At 41.1% G+C, this 25,612-nt stretch overlaps 1 protein-coding gene across 1 annotated transcript in view; it reads left to right on the top strand.

Moving 5' to 3' along the window:
• The window catches only part of LOC148041934 (uncharacterized), a 33,249-nt gene extending 9,774 nt beyond the window's left edge, over nt 1–23,475 (top strand). The window contains exon 4 of the mRNA XM_087684219.1: nt 21,413–23,475. Within this exon, the coding sequence (XP_087540345.1) occupies nt 21,413–21,479 (67 nt within the window). The 3' untranslated portion in view covers nt 21,480–23,475. The remainder of the gene's footprint in view (nt 1–21,412) is intronic.
• Nucleotides 23,476–25,612: the final 2,137 nt, after the last annotated feature.

Below are 25,612 nucleotides of genomic sequence, written 5' to 3' on the forward strand. Positions count from 1 at the left end.
TTGTAGGGTTATATTTTGTTTTAATCTTGGTCAATGTGATTTGACCATCTTTCAGGATCTGTCTGATGAAGTGATATCGCACATCTATATGCTTTGTGCGTGAATGATACGTGGCATTCTTAGCCAGATACACAGCACTCTGGCTATCACATCCCAAGATTGCAGTACCTATAGACGTGCCAAGAATATCTGCAAGTGTGCTCAACCATATAGCTTCCTTAGAAGCTTCAGTAGTAGCTGATATATATTCAACTTCAGTGGTACTTAGTGCAACAATGTTTTGCAACCTGGACAGTGGAACACCAAGAAACAGCCCCACCAACAACTGTAAAGACATACCTGCTGGTGGACCTACGAGTGTTTAAGTCACCTACCATGTCTGCATCACAATAACCCTGCAAACTAAGTGCACCTTGCCCATAGCAAATACTTTTTCTTTGTGTACCCTTAAGGTATCGAAGAATACACTTGACAACCTCCCAATGTGCTTTGCTAGGATTTGACATAAACCTGCTAACAACTCCCATTGCATGAGCAATGTTTGGACGAGTAGCAACCATAGCATACGTAAGAGAGCCACAAGCTGATGCATAAGGAACTCCCTTCATAACATTTGCTTCCACGTCATCTTTCGGATTGTTGGCTTTGCTAAGCTTGAGATAAGGAGGTAAGGGTACCCCAAAAGGCTTAGCTTCAGCTATGTTAAATTTGTCCAGAACCTTTCCAATGTACTTTTCTTGAGATAAAAACAACAATTTCTGCATTCTATCTCTACGAATCCTCATGCCCAAAATATGCTCTGCTTTTTCCAAATCTTTCATGGAGAAAGCTGATTTCAGTTGATTTTTGAGAGCATCCAAGCTAGTCTTTCTTTTCCCAGCTAGCAACATATCATCCACATATAAAACAAGTATGATGGGGCTACCATGTGTATCCTTTTTCATGTACAAGCAATGATCTGCATGGCTGTGTGTAAACTCATGAGATAGATAAAAGTGTCAAACTTTTTGTACCGTTGCCGTGGTGCTTGCTTCAGCCCAAACAAACTGCGTTTTAGCTTACACACCATTTGCTCTTTTCCAGGAACTACAAAGCCCTCGGGCTATTTCATGTAGATTTCCTCATCAATGTCACCATGCAAGAAAGTTGTTTTTACATCCATTTGATACAGCTCTTAAGTCCAATACAACAGTAAGAGCAAAAAGCACACGTAAAGTGGTCATCTTCACAATAGGTAAGAAGACCTCTTGGAAGTCAATCTCTTCCCTTTGTGCATACCCTTTGGCAACCAGCCTTGCCTTGTACTTGGGTTTCCCATTAATTGTCTTTACTTTGTACACCCATTTGTTTGGAATTGGCTTCCTTCCCTTTGGCAATGACACAAGATCCCAAGTATCATTTGCATATAGAGATTTAATCTCTTCCTGCATAGCTACCTTCCACTTACTGCTGAACTCACATGACTTCGCCTCTTTGTATGTAAGAGGCTCACCCTCATCTGTAAGCATCACGTAATGCAAGGAAGGGTCAAACCTATGTGGTTGCCTTCTTACGCATGTAGACCTGCGTACCCAATGATCAACATTTTCAGGAATTGGGTCTACATGTGGAGGTATATTATTTTCAGCATTTATTGGCTGCTGTAAGCCATTTTCAGCATGCTGTTCATGTTGTACGGCACCTTCATTTTTATTTCGAGTACTTGCATTTTCATAATCAGCAAGCGTATCTTGCTGTCCATGACCTTTTTGTGCTTCTATTTGCTGTCCATCATCATCTGGCTCAAAAATAACCGGCTGATCATCAGTTTCAGCCTGTGGTACAGCACCATGAAGCTCATTTTCTGAAGTAATAGGTGGCTGCAAACTCTGAAACTTCACATTTTTCAGATCTTCATTAGAGGCTAAAGTGCCTTTCAGCAAATTTGCCTCATTAAACACAACATTACGGCCACGAATAATATTCTTGGATTGAGGTAACCACACTTTGTAGCCAAATTCACCCTCATCACCATAGCCCATGAAAACGCCTTTGGTGGATTTTGGGTTAAGTTTATTTCTCAGCTCATCCCTAACATGCACAAAAGTATCACAACCAAATATGCGTAAATGGTCATATGAGGTCGATTTGCTAGACCAAACCTCCTCAGGGATGCCATTATTTAAGGACCTATTTGGAGAGCGATTGCAAATGTGAACTGCGGTTTTGAGTGCCTTTCCGCAAAATGCATGAGGAAGATTAGCAGTGGACAGCATGCACCGCACTCTTTCGCATAAAGTCCTGTTATATCTTTCAACCATCCCATTTGAAGAAGGGCTATAAGGGGTTGTAAGCTCCCTCTTAATACCATGCAAGTCACAAAAGGACTTGAATTCAGTCGATGTGAACTCACCCCCATTATTAGTTATCAAGCATTTTAGCTTTCTACTTGTCTGAGTGGTCACAAATGCATGAAAAGTTTTAAAAACAGCAAACACTTCACTTTTCTTTTTCAACAAGTACACCCAAATCTTCTTGGAACAGTCATCAATAAAGGAGACAAAATATGCAGCACCACCCAACGATTTCACGGGCATACTACATACATTAGAATGCACTAAGTCCAAGACATTTAACTTATGAGAGACACCAGAGTAAAATGAAATTATTATTTGTTTTCCAAACTGACACTCATTACAAAAGTTAAGTTTAGAGCCTTTTCCATCAACCCTCTTCAGAGAGGTAAGGACATCAAGTCCTTTTTGGCTCATATGGTCTAATCTCTTATGCCATATCTCCAAGTGGCTGCAGCAACTGCAAGAAACTTGCCATTCAAGGCTTTTCAGTGCAAACAATACAAAGTGCCCTTCTTGGTTCCTTTTGCAATTAGCATGGATCCTTTTTCACTTTCCACAAACCACTACCAAACAGTGTGGTGTAGCCATGCAAGTCAAGCTGACCAACAGATAGTAAACTCTTTTTAAGGCTAGACACATATTTGACATCTTTTAGCACAAGCTCTTGACCATTGTCTAGAGACAAGTGTACTGTGCCAATCCCATCAATGCTGCAAGCATGGTTATTTCCAAGATACACCTTTCCATAACTACCTGCATTGAACATAGCAAAACACTCCAAGCAAGGAGTTACATGGAAAGAGGCACCAGAGAGTCTGCAATCCAAGTTTGAGTGATACCATCATCAACTGACAAGAGTGCATCAATCACATCAGCCTTGGTAATCTTCATATTTTGCGTGTGACATACAAGGGCATCATAATTAACTGCACATAATACATTAGCCTCTATATCTGAAAGCTCCTCTATGACCACACTAGAGGCCACATTGGCCTTTTCTTTGCCTTTGGTTGTCTCTGATGCATCTGTCTTTTCTTCCTCCTTTTTCTCTCCTGCATTCTTCTTTCTCTCTTGTTCCTTCTTGTAATACATGCAATCAGGTTTCTTGTGGCCCTTCCGACCACAGTGATAGCAAGTAATGTCACTCTTATCCTTTCCTTTGCTCTTGCTCTTGTTTCTGTGTCTTGCATTTGCATTTTTAGTGGGAGATAAAAATGCTCGAATCACTTTGCTTATGACAACAAGATTGCTTCAGTAATATTCCCAAAGTGCATTTCATGCAACAACTTTGCCAAAATCCACAGATTTCAGCAAAAGCCCCAAAATTTCACTATCAAATCTGCCCCAATCGCATTAATACATGTTCATGAGAGCATAAAATGGGCAAATTTAGGAGAATTTCACAAAATTTTGCAAAAGCCCCAAAATTTCCGGGTCCAAATGTGCACGAATGTCAGCCAATCTGACTTAGCTGAACAAAATTTCACTAGTACAGCAGAAGCCCCAAATTTTATGGGTCCACTGTTGAGAAAATTTACTCAAATGAGCAAAATTTCACTAATTTTGGCGAAATCCCCAATTTAAACGCGCACAATGTTTGCAATTTCTGACGAGATGCCTCAATTATGCATGAACAACACTAAATTTGGAAAAGCCCCAAATTTTTGGGCATAAATCTGCACAAATCTGAGCACTGTGTTGGTGCGTGCGAACCCCTGTCAGTGAGCAAGGGGCTTGCTTGCAAAAATTAATGAAAAATTGATGAAAATTACTGAAAACGTGACAAAACACCAGCTGTTGACCAGCCGCTGACCAGCCACCTGTCCCGCGTGCCTATCGCTTGATGAATCTGCTTGCCCCTGCTGTTGCTGACCCGCGGAGGTAGTGAAAACTGTTGCGCTGACCAAAATCAGCTCTCACCTGCAAAAACGAGCCTGCACGTGGTGTCGCCTGGCTGGGAATTGTTGACTATCTATCCTGGCAACACACGTGTGTCAAAACAATGACGACCTGACCTATATTGGCCTGCAAAGGCTGTGGGTGGCCTGTCTAGTGACAATCTAAGCAAAAATGAGCCTAAAGCATTGTCGCTTGTCTTGTGCATGCTCTTGCCTGACTAGCAGAGATGACTTGCTGATTTTCTCATGACCGAAGCGCCGGCGATATCTCGCATGGGCTTCGGGAAGCGCGCACACCTTAGCCACAGCTCTGATACCAATTTGAAGGGGAGAGAGTGCACAATGGAGTGCGAGATAGAGGGCAGCGTTTGTTGTTTCTCTCACAGGACAAGTACATCAGCAAAGTACTTGACATGTTTAACATGGCTGATGCTAAGCCTCTTGGTGTGCCTTTACCGCCACATACAAAGGTTAGCAAAGTTGATTTCCCTTAGGATGATGCAGTTGCTAGTTCCATGAAGGGTATACCTTATGCATCAGCTTGTGGATCTTTGATGTATGCCATGGTTGCAACTCGCCTTGACATTGCTCACGCAGTGGGAGTTGTTAGTAGATTCATGTCTAACCTTGGCAAGCCACATTGGGAGGCAGTGAAATGTATCTTCAGATACTTGAAAGGTACACAAGGAAAGTGTATATGCTATGGAAAGGGTACACTAGAGTTGCAGGGATTTTGTGATTCAGACATGGTAAGAGATCTTGACAGTAGGAAATCTACCAGTGGGTATGTTTTTACTTTGGTTGGTGGGGCTATCTCTTGGTGTTTAAGATTGCAGAAAATTGTGGCAGTGAGTACTACAGAAGCTGAATATATTTCAGCCACAGAAGCTTCTAAGGAAGCTATTTGGCTTAGTCGTCTGGTCAAGGATTTTGGTCTTTCTTCACATACTCTAGTGCTTGGTTGTGATAGCTAGAGTGCAGTATGTCTGGCTAAGAATGCCATGTTCCATGCACGTACCAAACACATAGATGTTCGGTACCACTTCATTTGACAGGTCTTGGATGATGGTCTTGTCACATTGACTAAGGTCAAAACCCAAGATAACCCTGCAGATGTTCTCACTAAGTGTCTTGCAAAGGCTCAGCATGAGCATTGTATTCGTTTAGTGGGTGTAAAGTCCCTTCGTCTCTGTGTATATAGTCATACAGGTGTGAACACACCCTTATTGTACCCTAACACATAAGTACATTCTTTCATTCTTTGTGTACCATCACAATCCGGTACACCTACCTCTGCGTTCACTCTCTCTCTAGCTCTCAACTTTGCTGCTCGTGTCTCTATCTTGCACTCCATTGCTTACTTTCTCCCCTTCAAGAAGGTTCTTCTTAATGCCTTGCACATAGAGGACATTCAGTAATGTCATGAAAGTGCTAGAAATAGTATTAACTTGCATAGTTCCAATGCCTTAAATTGCGTAAGAGGCCATGCCTGCAAGGTGATCACATTGAATAATGCTACACTTGTGCAAATGAGACATGGAGTGCCTTTAAATAATAAAAATGAAACCTTGACAGCTTAACCGTCATAGGAAACCCCTAAAATAAACCCTAACCCTAGTGTCACTTACCTAGTGTTACTTGGTGCCTAGGACATTAGGAGCAACAACTGCATTTAATGACCATTTAAATGCCTAGGGAACTGGGATCATGGATCATGGATCAAAGGGCATCAACGCCTAGCCCATGAGATGGTCTACACAACTTGCAGACTAGACATGACACAAGCTATATCCATGAATAAAGGGACTTTACATCACAATCACCTCGTAGCCATAGAGCCAAATAGGCTCACCCTTGAGCTTGGGAGCTAGTAGCACTTCGGGCCATGATCATGTCCCAAGAATTGGCGCCTCATATCACTGGGCCATACCATCCTAGCGGACAGATGTGTCGGCCAATGGGCCAAGAGTCCAAGAGTGGTGATTACAACTTGATATAGTACAAAGTATAGTGACTATCTAGCAATGACAATAACTGTTATGAAGACTTTGTCCAAATATTTAGGCTATTTATATACTTGCAAATAAAAACAAAGGCATAGTTGTCAATAAAGTATGTTCCATGCTTTAGCAAAATGTGCTACACGAAAAAGAAACTTTTCGAGACAATTAAAAAATGGGCTTGTGAGATAAAGTTGCAAACAAGTATACTTATCAAGTAGAATGCCATATCTTTCTTTACCCAAGCTTTAACTATTGCTTCCACCAAAATTTTTATTGCCTTCTTGAAGTCTAAATGATGTGCACAATAAAGCCTTGAGTTTTGTAAATAGGGCTTGATTGCCCTAAACCCGAAGTGTACTTAGGGCATTTGCAACAAGTCATTTCAAGACCAGTGTGCCCAATGCTACTAGCGCCGATCCGGATGTTCAAAGATGTAACCTTCTTCTTCTTTTATTTGTGCAAGTTGCAAGGAGCGGCAAAGTGAGTCTATTCACGTGCTCGATTGAGTTTATCTCCATGCTGGAGTGTGCTTGAGATTGAGGTGACCTATAGTGTTTATGGTTCAATTGAGGTGAAGGTTGTTTAGAATGAGGTGGAGTGAAGAGCTATCCTGGATAGGACAATTAGAAAACATTGTGGTTTTGAAGTGCTAGCTAGACTTACTTCGAGACGTAGGGTGTATCACCATATTGTGAAGAATAGGACCAGCTATGGAGGAGAGAGGAACAAGACAATAATAGTGAGTGAGTTGTAGAGAGATTGTAGAGTGTACTTGTTGAGCTGAACTGAAAGAGTAAAAGTACAACCTAGCTTAGGTCATGAGCTGACCTAACCAACTTTCCACCAACTAACTAGAGTTAGACTAACTTACTCTAGTTTCTAGCGTCACTAACTTAATGTCTAAAGACACGGTGCACACACACTACATTGACACTTGAATAAGTGTCCACACCACACGAAATATATGGGGCACTGCCTAGAATTACCAAATTTTAATACTTCCCATGTAGTGCAAATGTCATGAAGTACAAGGATGATCAATCACCAAAGGGTAATAAATTTAAGGATTTTCGAAAAGCCTTCTCACGTGGTAATGCTTTGGTGAAAATGTTTGCTACAATTTTTTGTGGGTACATATATCAAGCTAATCTCTCCTACATAACGTTAAGGGTTCAAACACTATTCATGATGTAAGTTGTATAGGTCACTTACCTTGATTGATAACCCAACCCTGAATTTGGATTGGCAAAAGTCATCATTAGCCGATGGATCTTAAGACCTCTTAGTTTTAACCCTTATGATTAATTTCTTGTACTAGCTCTTAGTCAAGTCATGAGGCAAATAGGAAATTATCCTCATATATCAAAATATGTTATAGGCATAACATGTAAATACTTGATAAGATAAGTGCGAGATTATCTCAAGTAATTAGACTCCAACAGGCCTTGCCTTGAGCTAGAATCTAGTTCTTCTTAATATTTGGGCTCTTAGGCTAAGTACTTATGAGGTATCTAAACTAGTACTTTCTATTCATGATTCTTAATGTCATATTCTTTTAGCAATTATTGTCATCAGAAAGAATAGGTGTAGAATCCTCCAATGGTAGATGTAGATCATCCAACAATTTGTGCAACCAAACACATTTCATTATTACTGTGAAGACTACCCTATCCACAACCTCACAAGATGAGGTAGCCATTGTAGGTTGTTTCTTGCTTAGCCATGAAATGCAAGAATAGCCTAGAAAGAAATAGTGTCCACTAGTAGACTTACTAGTGTTTGCATCATGAGCCCAATTCGAATCATTGTAAGTGTGTAAGTGCAAGTCTCCCCCTCACGGAAATAATAATGCATGTGACTGAGTACCTTGCAAGTATTTGAAGATCTGCTTAACAGCTTGCCAATGTGTGGTCTATGGGCTGTGCATATATGTGCTTACTTGAGATAATGCATATTGAATGTCGGGACGTGTGTTGCAAAGGTAAATGAGGCAGCCAATAGCTTGGTTGTAAATTGCAATATCATGCGTCTCTTTAATATCATGCATAGACAACTTTAATAAGCTTGGCTCCATAGGAGTGCACATAGGTTTGCCATCTTGCATATTAAACCTATGTAACAACTTATCCACATACTGTGACTATGACATGATGATACCATGCTGATTTTGGGTGAAGTGAATCCCCAAATAGTAGTGTAGACAGCCCATGTGTAACATAGCTAATGCATGTTTTAATTCAGCCTTAAACTCTGCAACTTTTCCCTTTGTAGGTCCAACGAGTAGAATGTCATTCACATAAAGAATAATAATCAACAGGTCCCCCCCCTTCGTTCTTAATGTATAGAGTGGGAGCAATTGGACTATTTTTGAACCTTTTGTTCGAGTACCATGCACAAGAAGCCTGTTTAAGACCATAAAGAGCTTTATATAGCTTGCATACTATGTGCTCTTGCCCTTTAATCTCAAACCTTGGAGGTTGGGATACATAAACATCCTCGTGCAAATCCCCATTCAAGAATGCTGTTTTAATATCCAATTGATGCACTTTCCAACCATAATGTGTAGCCATTGCAATCACACATCTCACTATACTCATACAAGATGTAGGAGCAAAAGTTTCCTTGTAATCTATGCCTTTCTTCTGCGCATAGCCTCTTGCTACTCCTCTTTTTTCTTTTTTCTCCTCCTATCTCTCTCTCTCTCCCTACTATTTTCTACTCTCCTACTACTATTTGTTTCTCTCTCTCTCTCTCTCTCTCTCTCTCTCTCTCTATCTAACCTATATATTGCAAAATAATTATTATTCAATTGAAGCCTTAGCTATAAGGCTTTTACTTGTACCTGTCAATTTTACCATAAGCTTTACGTTTGAGTTTGAAAACCCACTTAGTGCTAATGGCCTTCTTGCTAGGTGGTAGATCCACAAGATCCCATATAGAGTTAATGGCAATGGAGTTAACTCCTTTGCATGGTCTACATTGAATCTACATCTTACCGAACTTTATCCAATGATGTAGGCTCATCATCATCCAACAGTGAGCTCATAAACACATGCTCATCACAATCATCTACTTTTGGTATATCAACCAAATGTGTCCCCCCTGCATCATGTGCTACATGCCTGGTAGCCCATCTAGTACGTTGCGGTAATGGGACATCCATTTTTCTCTCCTGGAAAGTTTGTAATAGTCATCTCAGGACTGTTTTTGCTGCATTTACAGCAGCCCTTATATGCTGAATTGCTGCCTTCATTGCATGTGGCAAACCCTCATCAATACCTTGTTGTTTGGGAGTATATGGAGCAGCAACAGCTTGCTGTAATAGGTCTGCCTTGCCATTTACAGCAGGCATGGACTCCAAAGAAGGTGGTAAAAGGCCTTCAAAAATATCATCAATGTCATGTGTGACTGGCTTTTGAAACTGGTCATTTGAAAATGCTGCATTTTCAGCAAATATGATATCCCTATTGACAAACACCTTCATTGTGCGTGGGTCATATTTGTGATAGCCTTTGCTTTCCAAACTGTAGCCAATAAACATGCATTTTACGGCCTTATCATTAAGCTTCCCACGAAGCTCTTTCAGAACATGTGTGTAGGCTATGCAACCAAACACCCAAAAGTAGTCAACTTTGGGCTTTTTGCCATGTTGAGTTTCGAATGGTGTGATCATCTTCAAAGCCTTTGTAGGTGCACAATTTAATACATGATTGGCACGTTGAAGCCCTTCTAATCAAAATTTATGAGGCAGCCCCTTGCTTTTCAAGTACAATGAGTTGTTTCCATGAGAGAGTGATTTTTCCTTTCAGTAACTCCATTTTGTTGAGGAGACATTCTAATAGTGACTTGATGCGTAATGCCATGATCCAACAAATATGTCTCAAATGCATGAGATATGTACTCCCTTCCTCTATGTGCAAAGTTCTGCACTTTTAAACTAGTTTTAGCCTCAAGCTTTGCCATAAGAAGTTTAAAATGCATGAATATGTCAGATTTAGCCTTCAGCCCATACACCCACATATACCTCAAGTAGTCATCAATAAAACTAAGAAAGTAAAGATGACCCCCAAGTGCACGTGTCCTCATGGGACCACAAACATCAGAGTGAATAAGCTGCATTCTTGGATAGCATGCACTACACTATCCTTGTTGAAGGCAAACTTGTGCATCTTGTCCAAAACACATCCCTTGCATGCATAAGGAGGTGGAGTCTTCATTGGAGGCAATGCATCTATAATATGATACCTCTGAAGGGTCATCAAACTCCCAAAGCTCACATATTCATAATGTGCCAAAGCTTTGCACTTAGGATAGCGGGTGTAAGACTAGTGATTGCTAGAGCATCATGAGATATCGGTCATAAGTGTCTAACAAGAATAAGTCTTTGTATAGGGTGGTGGACAGCCTGAGTGCATAGTCCATCTCTGTATCTTTGATGATATATTTGTCATCCTCAAAGATGACTTGAAAGGCATGCTTATTGAAGGCAAAAATAGCCAACAAGTTCTTTGTAATGCCAAGCACAAACAATACGTCTAGAAGAATGAAGTTTGAACCATATGCAGCAGTAATATTGAATATACTAATGCTACAAAAACCATAATTGTTGCTGTTCGCATACGTGGACACACTTCCCAGTAGGGGCTGAATGCAAAGAAGTAAACAAATACTTCTAAAAGTGATGTGCTTTGAAGCATCATTGTCAAAATACCATGTCTGGTGTGTTTTAGGCTTTAGCAGTATTGAATGATGAATTAGCCATAGAACAGGTCATAGCTGCATGTGAGAGATGCATAATCCTCCTCTACCAAGTTGATTGAAGTATCACCATATGCTGATTTGTTGGTTGATGCCTCTTGGACATCCAAACCGGAGTCTTCCTTCTTCTCCTTGGCCAATCTCTTTCGACACTCATATAAGAGCTGATATCTGCTTCAAGATGTGTGTTGGAGCTTCCATGCCAAAAGCCCTAAGTTTGTTGCACAAATCCAATTGTAATTGGGCAATGTGAGCTTTCTTGGTGTCTAATTGTGCGTAGGAGAAGCTGATTTGGTCAAAAGCCCAAATGTTGGGTATCTCAATATGCATGCATATACTTTGAGTGGCTAGATGGCGGCAGTAGTTGTCTTGGCTGAGACGAAATTCTTGGCGGTGATGAGTGCAACACTCTTAGTTGGACGCTAGCGACCAGGGTGTAGAAGCGGGCAGTAGTGGGCAGAGACAGAGGAAGCCAGGCGGCGTTGGTGGGTAGAGAGGAGCCGGTAGCGACAATAGGACACCGTAGGGATAGGTAGGGCAGCGGTGTTAGTAGACAAGTGGCGTTATAGGTAGGGGTGATGTAGATAGGTGGTGATGGTTGGAGCAAGGCGGTGGGAGGTTAGCACATTGGTGGCTGTGTGCAAGAGTAGGGGGGTGCCACATTAGTTGGAGTTGTAGGGGGGCGCTCAAAGAGGAGAGCTTGTAGGGTAGTGCAAGAACAATGGTGGCTGTGCCTGGGCAGCGGGTTGAGGGATGATGTGGCTCTGCTCCTCTTCTTCAAAAACTAGGTGCTGAAAACTCTTCCTTGGGCTGAACTAAGCTGGTGGCAACAAGATCTTGGCGGAGTGGCATGGGTTGACGATGGCTGTTCAAAATCCGCACGTAGAAGTTGCTTTGATACCAAGTGTGAGAAACAGGTCCAGCAATGGAGGGGGAGAAACAAGGCAATAACAGTGAGTGAGCTACAGCAAGAGTGTAGAGTGTACTTGTTGAACTAAACTGAAAGAGTGAAAGTACAACCTAGTTTAGGTCATGACTTGACCTAACCAGCCTTCCACCAACTAACTAGAATTAGGCTAACTTACTCTAGTTTCTAGTGTTACTAACTTAATTTTTAAAGACGCTAGGTACACACTGCATTGGCACTTGAATAAGTGTCTACACCACATGAAATACATGGGGCACTGCCTAGAATTACCAAATTCTAACACATTTTTCTACTTATATTTCCTCTCCCTCACTCTCACACATTGTCTCTCTCTAATGATGAGGTTGTGTCTATGCAGATAGCTTGTATACATCTATTTCAGTTGATGTGGGGGTAGTTTCTTAAGTCTTTGGAGGGGCCATGAAATTGGCTATTGATGGTAAACAAGTGGCTGGTGATTGCTACTCAAAAGGTGTGCTTAGCTGTAATGGGGAGACAACTAGGATTTGGTTATATTAGCCATAGAGGAGTGTCAACAAGAGGATCAAATGCGCACCTTGGAGGTGAGGTCTTGTAGTCCATAGTTGTAGGCATCTATTTGGAGGAGAGGGCAAGAGGATGCAAAAATGAGAGCTCCCAGTTGGTGGTTCAGAGGCTTCTTTGTGGTATCTTGTTGTTGATGCTATGTTAATGGAGTTCTCATGTTTCATAGTTGCTTGGATGAGTGCAAGCATAGGAGGTGCTTACTTGGTGTGACTAGATGCTATGGTTGCTTATGGGGACATTAACCCGTACTCATGAATGACGATACTTTGGAGTGAAGGGAATGGTGTGAAGTTCAAGTTATCACTTTCTATGGGCTACTGCTTTCTACCCCTCCTTAAAGAGGCTGATTGCACATTCATGGATTTGCATGAGTGCAATGCAAGTGAAGACAATTGCAATTCTTGTAGGGGAGAATGTGGTGCATTTGTGTACATGGCCATGGCATGGTGAGTAGTGGAATGAGTTGTAAGGCAAGAAGTTGTGGCACATTAGTTGTCATGTGATCGAGGTTTGCATGTACAAGGCAAGTCAAGTTTGATGGGAAATAGTCCTGTCTTTGTATATCAAGCAACAAATGCATTTATGAAGTTTTGATGATATGGTGCAACCAAAGTGGAAAGTTGGGCTGATTTGATTAAATATTGTGGCTAGGTAGGATGGCACGCCTTGCAAGGCTATTCATGGTGATGGTAAGTTGTGGGGACAATTACTGTGAAAGTGATTGTGAAGTCATTATTAATTGTGATTTGCATCGTGATTGTCCTCTCTTCTCTTCTCTTGAACAAGAGTTTGTGATCCAGAGGATTGAGATCTTTCCTAGCAAGTCATTGATGAGATTGAAAGTGGGGGATGGTGCAAGCTTGAGCAAATGATTTCAATGGCAATTTTATTGTGCCTAAATGTTGTTTTATGTTTTAAACAACTTATTTGCAGCAAAGATTTCATCTTTGATCTTTATTATGGACAACAATCGGTTGGGGCTTCCCAAAAATCTTGAATAGAACTTTGTTTGAGGAGTATGAATGGTATGTCTATAAAAATGACATAGACATCCCATTCAATCTCTGTGTCATAACATTTCAATAGATCACAAGTATTTGAGCATTTGTTACCCATCTGTTTCGGATCGATATGAAGACAAAATTAAGTTTTGTCCCAAACATAGTTGCCCAAATGGCAATGTTCTGGTCCCAAAACACGTTTTGGGAGAGCTGTTTCAGTGTTGGGAATAAAGGGCCATCGTGCCTTTTATATGTGCACGGGTGTGAACACACCCTTAGCACATTGTACTTTCATACATATATCTATCTAAAAACCTAAAGTGGTACACTCGTCATTGTACCTAAAAAAACGTGTTCACTCTATACTCTGCTCTCTCGCACTCTCCCTGTCTCTCTCACTGCGTGTAATGACTGTCTGTCTCGATCTTCGTGCCTAATCGATTCCTTCAAACTGGTATCAGAGCGTAAGGTGCTACAGACGGTCGTCAGGCTGAGGCAGAAGACCAACGTCGTGACAAGAGCTCAAAGGCGAGCAGGAGAGTCACAGGTGTAAGCTGTAGGTAGTGACTCTGCGAGACAGGCGTGGACCAAGCGTGCGACAGGCTATAGAGCTGACGAACGAGGAGGCTGTTGCTTCGTGACCAGTCGAGCTGCGCGAGAGGTGATAGGGAACAACAACCAGACGGAGGGCACGCGGGGGAGAGGCCACGCCAGCGACGAGGCGCCACGAGACAGAGGTCACGAGACGGCGAACAGGCGCCGTGTCCAGCGGGTGTTACATTGCACAGCTGATGGGTCCATTGACCCGTCGGATTTCTTTTTCTATCCTAAATTCAACTTTTTTTTCTCTAAAAATTGCTTCACCCACTGACAAGGCTTCGCGTGCGTAAGCACAAGACTTCAGATCTGTGCAAAAGTGGCTCAGAAATTTGGGACTTTTCTCGAATCTGGGGATCTCAATACAGAAGTGGACAATTTGACTCAAAAATTGCAACGTTGGTACACATTTGCCCGGAAATTTTGGGCTTTTCACTTTTTTAGTGAAATTCTTTCAATTCACTGAAATTAGGGCACGCAGGACTTGGAAAATTTGGGGATTTGTCCAGATTTTATGCGCGCAAGATGCAATAGTGATATTTGTCTCAGAAATTGCAGGAATTTGTGACATTTTGTCCCCGACATTTGGGCTTTTCATGTACATGCACAAATTGGGCTGAAATTGACTCAATTTCTCGACAATGAGGCACATTGGACCCCGTGCAATTTGGGGCTTTTGCAAATTGGGAAAAATTTGTGCAGCATTTGGTCATCTTATGTATATGCAGGTTGAATTCCGCGCAATTTGGACATCAATACTTGGTGAAATTTGGGGGTTTTGCTGAAATTGCTTCATTTTGGCAAAATTGGACAGCCCTATGTATGACAGAGGAAATGCAGATGTGTGTTTGACGCTTTTAAGCACAAAATTTTGGGGCTTTTGACCGTTCATGTCAAATTTTATGCCCGTGGTTACACGTACAACAGAAATTGCAGCTGAAATTTTGGGATTTCTCATGTAAAGTGATGCACATGCCTTTTGGAATAGTTGTAATCAGTTGGATAATGTTGTAGCACTTGGTTTGGTGCTTCTGAAAACTGAATTACAGATCTGAAATCTGTACTTCTGTGTGGTCATTTATTGCTGATTGGTACTTGTTTGTACCTTGGTCACTTGGGTGACAATTTGGGCCTGCATTTACTGGTTTTTTTTGGTCACTTTTGAGCTGAAAACCATGGCTGGCAGCAATGACAGCAGTAATTCGATGCATATAAAGAAGCTTGAAGGCGCACATAATTTTGCAGTGTGGCAAAAACAGTGCTACAATATCCTGTTACAAAAGAAGCAGGCAAAGCCGATCAAAACTAAAGGGGCAAAGCCTGTGGACATGGATCAGGATGATTGGGATGAGTTAAATGAGCTTGCACGCTCAACCATAGAGCTATCGATTTCTGATGCCTTGCTCTTCAACATTGAAGGTTTGGATTCTGTATATGCTATATGGACTAGACTGGAAGAACTGTATGTAAGAAGAGCGCTGCAAGTAAAGTGTTTTGGCTGGAAAAGCTTATGGATTTGCGTATGAAAGAAGGTATAGCAATGTCTACTCACTTGAGTGAGTTTAACTCCATTTTCATCCAGCAAGTCTTCCAGTGCTTTGCATACTAGGGGCAGATCACAACAAAAGGACAAATATGATGGCAAGGGACGCAGTAAATCACATGGCAAAGATGTTGAATGCCATCATTGTGGCAAGAAGGGTAACTTTAAACGTGACTGCTACAAATGGAAGAAAGAGAAAGGAAAAGGCAAGAAGACAGATGATTGCAAGGAAGAGAAGGACAGTTAGTCTAAGAAAAACAGTGTAAAAATTGAAGAGGTGAATGCAGTCACTCATGACAGTGACAGTGGGAGTGATGTACTCTTTGTCTCTTCACATTTTGGTGCACATGCTCTACTTGCAGATACAGATGATGACATGCATACTTGGATTCTTGATTCAGGTGCTTCTTTTCATGTCACCCCTCATCGTGAGTGGTTTTCCGCATATACAGGGGATCGACATGGTGTTGTCCATTTTGGGGACTATGCATGTGAGATTGCAGGTATTGGCAGTGTGCAGTTAGAGTTTCAGCATGGCTCTGTCTTTATACTTCAGCATGTATGGCATGTACCTCAGCTCAAGAAAAGCTTGATCAGCACTGGGCAGCTAGATGATGATGGTTTTCATACCATCTTTGATTATGGTTTTCATACCATCTTTGATGATGGAAAATGGAAGATCTGTAAGGGATCTAGGGTTATTGCCAGAGGTTGCAAGAGTGATACGTTGTATCCACTCCATGTATCTAGTGCGCATAACCATGTTGTTGTCGTGACTGAGCAGCCAAGTGTTTCTTTGTGGCATGGCCGGTTGGGACACATGAGTCAAATTAGAATGAAAGTGCTTTCTCGTTTGGGTTACTTGTCTTAGTCTTCGTTATGCTGATTTTGAGCATTGTGATCATTGTATTTATGGCAAACATGCACAGACTTCTCACAAAAAGTCTCTTTCTTTGAAATCTTTTCCTCTAGAGTTAGTACATTCAGATGTATGTTAAATGCCAGGATTATCTTTAGGGGAAAAGAAATATTTTGTCACCTTTGTCGATGATGCTATACGGAAAGTATGGGTTTATCCTATTCGTAGCAAGGATGAAGTGCTTGACAAGTTTAAAAAATTCTTGGAATTGGCTGAAAATCAGATAGATAAGACACTTGTGTCTTCGCTCTGACAATGGTGGGGAATATGTGTCCAAAGCCTTTCAAACATTTTGTGACAGCAAAGGGATAAAGAGGGAGCTCACTGCCCCTCATAATCCGTCCCAAAATGGAGTTGCAGAGCGTATGAATCGGACCATACAGGATAAGGTCCGTACGATGCTGTCTTATGCTGCATTACCCCATGGTTTTTGGGCAGAGGCTGTTATGACAGCCGTTCACTTGATTAATCGGTTACCAAATAGGTCTTGGGGGGGGGGGGGGGAGTTTTCCAAGAAGCGTGGTCGGGCAAGCCATCTTCATATGCTCATTTGAAAGTGTTTGCCTGCGAGGCTTTTGTGCACATTTGTAAAGAAAAACGCAACAAACTTGAATCAAAGTCCTGTAAATGCATTTTCCTAGGATATGGTGACGAGGGTGAAATGGGGTATAAATTGTGGGATCCCGAGAAAAGGAAAATAGTGCGCAGCAATGACGTTATCTTCTGGGAAGATTTCATGCACAAACAACCTGAAAAGACTGAGGAGGTCCGTAGGGTTGTATTCCGAGAAGAAATACCTTTTGGACAGCAAAATGTGCCCGCTGCACAGCAGCAAATACCTGTTGTAAATGAACCTGTAAATGCAAGAGATGATGCTGGAAATGATCAGCCAGCTATTGCCCATGAAAATGAGCCATTACATGTGCAGGAACAGCCAGGACAGCAAGCTGTTAATGCTGATTTGCAGGCTGAAATGCTAGGACAGCATGCTGAAAATGGAAATTTGCAGGAATAGGCAGCAAACAATGACCATTGGGTTAGGAGATCGTCTAGGGCTACTAGACAACTTGACAGATTTGTTCCTGGTGCAATTAATGTCATGTTGACAGACTGTGGTGAATCGTCTTGCTTCAAGGAAGCAATGGACAGACAGGACAACAAGAAATGGTATAAAGCCATGCTGTCAGAGATGGAATCTCTTGAAAAAAATGGCACTTGGGACTTGGTGCAGTTGCCTAAAGGGCAGAAAACCCTTCCATGTAAATGGGTTTACAAAATGAAGGTCACTTCTGGTTCCTCACCAAAGTACAAAGCAAGATTGGTTGCAAAGGGGTACAAGCAAGAGCATGAAATTGACTTTGATGAGATTTTCTCTCCTGTAGTCAAGATGACTACATTGAGAACCATTTTAGGCTTGGTTGCAGTTGAGGATATGGAGCTCATACAGATGGATGTAAAGACTATGTTTTTACATGGTGATCTGCATGAAGACATATATATGCAGCAGCCTGAAGGGTTTGTTGAACAAGGGAAAGAACAAATGGTATGTAGACTCAAAAGAAGTTTGTATGGGCTGAAACAAGCAACAGGAGAATGGTATCATAAGTTTGATACATTCATGCAGTCCCAAGGCTTTCATAGAAGTCAAGTGGATCACTGCTTGTACACCAAGAAGGCAGCAAATGGCAGCCTAATTATCTTGGTTTTGTATGTTGATGACATGCTGATTGCTGGCATGGATACTCATGCCTTGGATTAATTGAAGCAAAGTCTTCATGGCAGCTTTGACATGAAGGATCTGGGTGATGCAAATCACATTCTTGGTATGTGAATACTCAGAGATAGATCTAAAGGTTTACTCTATCTATCTTAGTAGGAGTATATTTCCAAAGTTTTGCAGCGTTTCAATATGGAGGGGGTAAAAACAATTGGGGTTCCATTACCTCCATATGTGAAACTCAGTGCAGAGGATAGCCCTACATCTGATGATGAGAAGGCTGAAATGGCCAAGATACCATATGCTTCAGCTGTTGGGAGTTTGATGTATGCTATGGTTGCTACACGTCTTGACATTGCTTTTGCAGTGGGAGTGGTTAGTAGATACATGGAAACCCCTAGCAAGAAGCATTGGGATGCAGTGAAAGGTATTATGAGATACCTCAAAGGCACAAAGGAGTTGTGCATCTGCTTTGGAAAGCAGAAAGCATTTGTTGTTGGCTTTACGGATGCAGACTATGCTGGTCATGCGGACTGCAGGAAGTCCACTTCTGGGTATGTGTTTACTTTTACAGGAGGAGTGGTCTCTTAGATCTCCAGGCTACAAAAGTGTGTTGCATTGTCTACTACAGAGGCAGAGTATGTAGCTGCCATTGAGGCATGTAAGGAGGCTTTATGGATTTCACGTCTGGTGGGAGAGCTTGGCATCACAGAGTTACCTGTTCTCCATTGTGATAGTCAGAGTGCTATCATGCTAGCACGGAATCCTGTCTTTCATGCAAAGACAAAGCACATACAGGTGAAGTATCACTTCATTAGAGATGTAATTGACAGCAAGAGCATTGAGCTTATCAAAGTGTATACAGATGATAATCATGCAGACCTTCTCACGAAGGGTCTTCTAGTAGAGCGGTTTGCTCATTGCCGAGAGATGATGGGAGTTGGATAGATATATTTATTTCAGCTTTGTACATACTTAGACTTAGCTGATTCTTTTCTCCTCTTAAGGCACATTGCCTTTAGGTGGGAGGTTGTTGGAAATAAAGGGCCATCGTGCCTTTTATATGTGCACGGGTGTGAACACACCCTTAGCACATTGTACTTTCATACATATATCTATCTAAAAACCTAAAGTGGTACACTTGTCATTGTACCTAAAAAAACGTGTTCACTCTATACTCTGCTCTCTTGCACTCTCCCTGTCTCTCTCACTACGCGTAATGACTGTCTGCCTCAATCTCCGTGCCTAATCGATTCCTTCATTCAGGATAGGCAGGGTAACTCAACTAGTTTCATGACAGCAGACTGTTTATATTTGCCTTGCTGCATGCAGATTGCTCACTGTTTCATTTGATCTCCACCCTCTTTCTCAGCTGATCACTCTCCCTACCTGCTGTTTGCTTCCCCCCTTTCACCTGTATTGCTGTCTACAGCCTTGAAACCCTACATTCCTCATTTCTCAGCTGCCCAATCCTTTTGCTTTCCTGTCCACACTATTTGCAATAGTTTTCCCTCGGATTTGGAGCTGTTTTTTAGTGTTTCTAGCTAGCAATCCCCCTCTCTCTTTGTCCTTGGCTGTCCGCATTGGTTCGAGCTGGTTTTCCCCAACTTTGCTGCTGGTTTCCTCTATTTCCAGCAAGGAACAACCATGGTGAAGGATACATTTTAGAGCCACATCCACATCATTAGCAACGTTGGAGCTAGCAGTGGCTCGAAGCTGTGGGAATGTAACTACCACCATGTCATATGCATGGGGAGTGTTACATGAGTGAAGGATGATCTTGCTCGTGTTAGTGGTAATGCACATCCTACGGTAACGTAGTTGTATTTAGTTTTCATGCAATGTTTACGGAGTACCCTATTTTTGGAGTCTATATAACATAATATTTGTTTACAGCTGTTGAGTGTTGAGTCTTGTGATCATCATTCATGGGCCATGGCATATTGCAATCTTTCATATTAGGTTTTAACTTCTAAATCTTGATCTTGAAAGTTTTTAAAACTCATCGATTATGATTTTGCAGTCTTATTGTCTTAAATCTTTGGTAGAATCATGTATACTTCTCAAATCTCTTCTAAAGTATCTCTTCTAAAGTTACATGTATACTCTATATTGTTGAGGAATTTAAGTGATTTGGTGTAGATGTTCAACATATAAATGATATCACCCATTTATATATGTCTAATATTAAAAGATTCCTAGAAATAGATGTAAAATTTGTTTCCCTATTTTGCTGTTTCAGCCTCAGATTGAAACTCCGTTTGTGACTCCGAAACCCATTTCTGTTTCGCCATTTCCGAAATTCCAGGCAACTATGGTCCCAAATTGCAAATGATGAACTCTAGAACACATTGATAGCTTTAGAATTTGTTGATTCTAGACACCCAGGCTTGAAGATCTATGGCATGTAAATGTCTTGAACATGTAGAGCTTTGAATGAAAAGAAATGATCTATCTTACTGGATCTATCCATAATGGCTGACAATTTCATGCTAAAATCCATGATTCTCTCAAAGATTCAAAAGATACTAGAAGTAGCTCCAACAACTCTAGATTCTTATGTTTGTCAGATTTTACTTTTGACAAACCATACATCATCAGACAAAGTCTCGAATCTTTCAATATATTCTGTAACATCTCATCCAATGAACTGTTGTGGGTTACTTGTCAACATAAAGGGTGGTCTCTATGGTCTGTTTCTGTCCCAGTTATGCTATCAGAGGTGGGAACCAAGTCAAAAAAATGTTCTAATTGCCTTTGGTTTTAGGTGGACACGTGGAAACATTATTCTTCTCTGACATACTAACTAATCTGCTGATGAGATTGCATTCCTGTGCATCCTGTTTGATACGCTGAAGAGCAAGCAGATGCTTCTCTGACTTTGACTAGTCCTTAAATCCCAATGGAGACTCAGCTGCTGAATTCTCCTCCTCCTTAAACTTTGGCGTTCTCTTGTTTCTTTCGAAGTCTCTCACACTGGCCTATTTGTCCGACTTCACTGCTGAATCTATTGAGAAAACAAAAGTTGAAGTGGTTGCAAAGTTCATTTTCTGCATAAATGCACCAGTTAAGTTTTGATACATAAAGAAATAGACAGTTGCCAGTCACTAGTCTTCATATATGCGGCTATGTTGATGTTCATATTTTTGGTTGTCTGTCTTTGCAGTGATTCAGAAGATTCAGATGAAGATCAGGAGGATGTGTTTACCACCTGCACGTGTGTCATTCAGTGAAGTTTGTCTTGTCTAACTGCTAATGCACTCTGTCAAGATGCTAGCATCTTTGAAGACAACTTTTCAGAGCATCAGGTGTATGCTTTCTCACAGCATGAATTCTACTGTTAGGGTGCGGCAGTGGATTCCATATTTTGTTCTAACAAGCTCGTAACAGGTAGAAATCATTACGAGCCTATTATGTTTGGTGACTCATAAAAAGAGAGGTGCATGCTTGTGTCCCCATCTGTATTCTAGCTGGTTGTAAATTTGTTCCCACTGCTGATTTGCTGTAACATGCAGTCTGGTTGGAGAAAAACCTTTATTTGTGACGAATCTGGCATCTCCTACCGGATGAGCGTTTGTCTGATTTGCTCAAGCTCCAGTTCTCTTATTTAGCTTGTAATGTTGCATTGACAGCTAAACAGAATAGTTGTACTTGAATCTATTTAAAGTGGGTTTAGTGAGTGTATCCTAAGGCAATTTCCAGCAGCAATTTGGAACCTAAGTTGAGAAAGCTGTTCATGGAATGATTCATTAATTGATTGCTTGAATGCTTATGAAACATCCATGCCCTATGGAGAGATTAAATGATCTTTGTATGTTGTGGCTTACTTGTTAAAGGCCCTATGATCAAGGATTTAAGTTTCACATATGCTCTCAGCTTGAGCTGGATCTGGCAGTGCTGAGAACTGAGCAGAGGGGGGGGATGTGGATGGCAAGGAGGACTGCACAACCACCTTATGATATGAGAACAAGAGCAAAATTTAAAGTATAGCTGTGATGAGGGCATTTGTTCTGTAGAAGTGAAGCTCAGGTCAGAGATATTGAGTACCCTGTATTCTGGGGTCGAGCATGCTAATAGACTGCTCTTTGTCGGGCTTAAGATAAGATAAGATCAGCTAGGGGGCTGTTTGTAAGTCTGTGGGATGGCAGAGCCAACATGTTTCTAACAGACCCAAAGCTTTGTTAACCTGGTGTATCACCATGTCCATCAAATTGTGCTTAAAATTTCTTGGGGAGCTTATCTACACAGGTGAGTGTAGTGCTGCATCGCATGACTGGTGATTGTGTCAGGAATTCAAGATTAAAGGAACTGTGTGTAGATGCCACTAAACAACCCCTTGCCTGCAGTTGGCAACAAAAAAGGATTTGCTTCTGGTATAAAACAGGTGGTAAGAGAAGGCTTCCCTTGGCTTTATGTTGTGTCTAGAATATCCTATATCTTGTGCAGTCCTTATGGTGGTAAGAGAAGGCTTCCTTGGCTTTATGTCATGTCTAGAATATCATATAGAACAGGTGGTAAGAGAAGGCTTGCTTCATCTTTATGTCGTGTCTAGAATATCATATACCTTGTGCAGTCCTTATGGTGAGTGTAGTGCTGTGTTGCACGGCTGATGATTATGTCAGGAATTCAAGATGGAAGGGACTGGGTAGAACAACCATTGCCTGCAGTTGGCAAGAAAAAATGATTTGCTTCGGGTATGAAACAGGTGGTAAAACAAATATTCCCTTGGCTCTATGTTGTATCAGGAATATCATATACCTTCTGCAGTCCTTATTTCAATGTGCACTTTCAGCAACAGCGTGCACATGACATCAAGACTTTCCTGATGGGGACTTGCCACCCTTTACATCATTCCAAGGCATGAAAAAGCTGTTACACTGAGTGGGGTAAGATGCCTGCTTCAGTTGAGTCTTTTGTCAAGGCTGCCAAAGTCGAGCAAGTAGGCTTGAGCCCGGCATGCTTTTCATTAATAATGTCCTTGCTTCATAGTGTATTCTTTTGAACCTTGAAGATGAGCAGTGATATCCATTCGCCCCAATAGAACCAGCAGCAGGAGAATAACTCATTCCTAATTTCTGTGGTTCTAATGAAGAATAAATAATCCCAAATGCTTGTAATTTGGACAGAGTAGCAAGAGGGTCACATGATAAACTGTTACCTATGCTACTGACATGCTTTTTTCTTACTAATGCTGTGTTGTTTCCGTTTTTCCGTTTCTTTGTTTTTCGCTGAAAGGTTGTCTTGCCAAGCATGCAAGTCAAAATATTCAGGGGAAAAACTGATGGTTACAAAGGAGATTTCACCACTTGGTATTTTGTGCAAGGTTATATCCACCTTGCTTTCTACAAATTATGACATTGATGCCCTCCTCATGCCACATATCACTCAATGGCATGCTAAAAACCACAGGATTGCGAAGGGCTGGGAGTGGTTGTGCATGCAAATTTGCAATGGCCAATAATCTTGAGCTGTGCCTTTCAAAGATGGTGCCCTTGTGTCGTGATTATTTTTCCAATGGAGAACACATGCTTACTGCTTCTAGCACCTTTAACCTTGGCCCTAGCTGAGAAGAACAGATGATTTTTTAGAATTGACAGGAGACTAGCATTGTTTAATGCTTTGGCTATGATAAGAGAAAATGCTGCTAAATGCTTGTGATGTTATTGACCTTTGCCAAAGGAATTGTGAGGGCTTTAATTTCAAGCATATGCTACATGCTTCTGTTCATTCCTTTCATTAATTGATAAATAACTTCAAATGTTTATCCAATTTAAGTGTCTTGAGACCATGGAACCTCCCATAGATGTCAATCAAGTGAATACTAGTAATGACAAAGGAGATTTTGAGTGTCTACATTGTTGTCAATTAGAGCTCTGCCATGCAATGGGGGTAACGTTTAGCTAATTTATTGATGGCAGGTGCTTTAACTAATATATTCAAGTGGTTCATAGAAAAATGTGAACTCAACATGCCCTAAAGCATTTTCGAATGTGGTAGAGCGTACATGTTGCACTACTTAAGTGGGTGTAATTTTCAACTGTCTTGAGGAGCATGGGCTCAAAGGAACAATGGGATATCTAAAGTTCAACTAGTGAAATCTTCCTTGTTGACAGTTCATATTGCAATAAAACTTAGGCCAAAAAACAAAAAAAAAACGGAGAAGAGAAAAAGTGGAAGCAAGAAGATGACGGCTTTTGAGGAAGGAGGAAGAGGGAGTAGACACGGTAAGAGAACAAATGTTGAGAGAGAAAATGAAGAAGAGCATCATAAGAAAGCATGGAATAGTAATGGTGATCGGAGAAGGGAAGAAGACAAGGGTCAAGGGATAAGATGAGGCGGCAAGCTATTAATGAGGTCGATAATGATGAAGGATTTGGGTCTATGTTGTATGGGTTTTTAGAAAGGATTCTTTTAAGGGCATTATTAGACTCAATAACTCAATGGAAGCCATAGATTGAGCAAGAAAGCATATGTATGCTCTTTGTAATTTGGTTGTCTAATATTGCATAGAGAAATGCTTACCACAAGCAAGAGTTTGGACTTTTGTATATAAAACTCTAGCCTAGGACTAGGGATAGGGATTCCAATCACATTAGAGATTCTTTAGCATGCTTGTCAGAAGTAATATTAGGGATTAGTTTTGGATTGTGGAGAGCCATTGCTCAAAATGAGGGTAGTTTCAAAGAAGTGGAGAGCACACCAATATCTTTATTCCAATGAGATACATATCCCTCATAAATCCCATCCCCCATCAATGCTATCATGCATTGTGTTTCCGACGTTCCTATCCAAGTAAACAAATTGCGTTTGCCATCTTACCACAATCATCATACCCCATGAGTGTTATAGGAAAGTAGGTCAAGTAGGTCAAAAATCTTATCACCAATTAAAAATGCATGACAATAGAGTATCCATGAAAAATGGAATTAGGAGTATAAGGATTAGTCTATATGTCTAAGTGTTGGGTCAAAAAATCACTCATGGTTTTTTGCAAACATTCTAGAAACCATAAATTTTGGCCATGAGAATGCATTATGCATTGACTTTTGCAGTAGGAATATTGTTGATCTAGCCAATAGACATAAGCGTGAGTTTGAGGTCATTGTTCAGCCTTATTAGTGTTGAGAGAGAGAGAGAGAGAGAGAGAGAGAGAGAGAGAGAGAGAGAGAGAGCTCTTCCCAATGAGAAGGCCTTCATTATTGAATCTTTTGCTCAAGAATCAATTTGGCATTTTTGAAATTCTTAGTTTTCTTGAAATGATTGGAGTAATTGTTATTTTCCAGTAGTAAAGTGGATTAATGATTAGTCCAAATGAGGTGATTGCTATTTCTCGATAGGACAATTTGCTCATCGCTTTTCATCTTTT

The sequence above is a fragment of the Lygodium microphyllum genome, chromosome 1 (genome assembly GCF_053477565.2).
Source record: "Lygodium microphyllum isolate KBCC chromosome 1, Lygodium_microphyllum_v1.1.10, whole genome shotgun sequence".
Taxonomy (NCBI): Eukaryota; Viridiplantae; Streptophyta; class Polypodiopsida; order Schizaeales; family Lygodiaceae; genus Lygodium; species Lygodium microphyllum.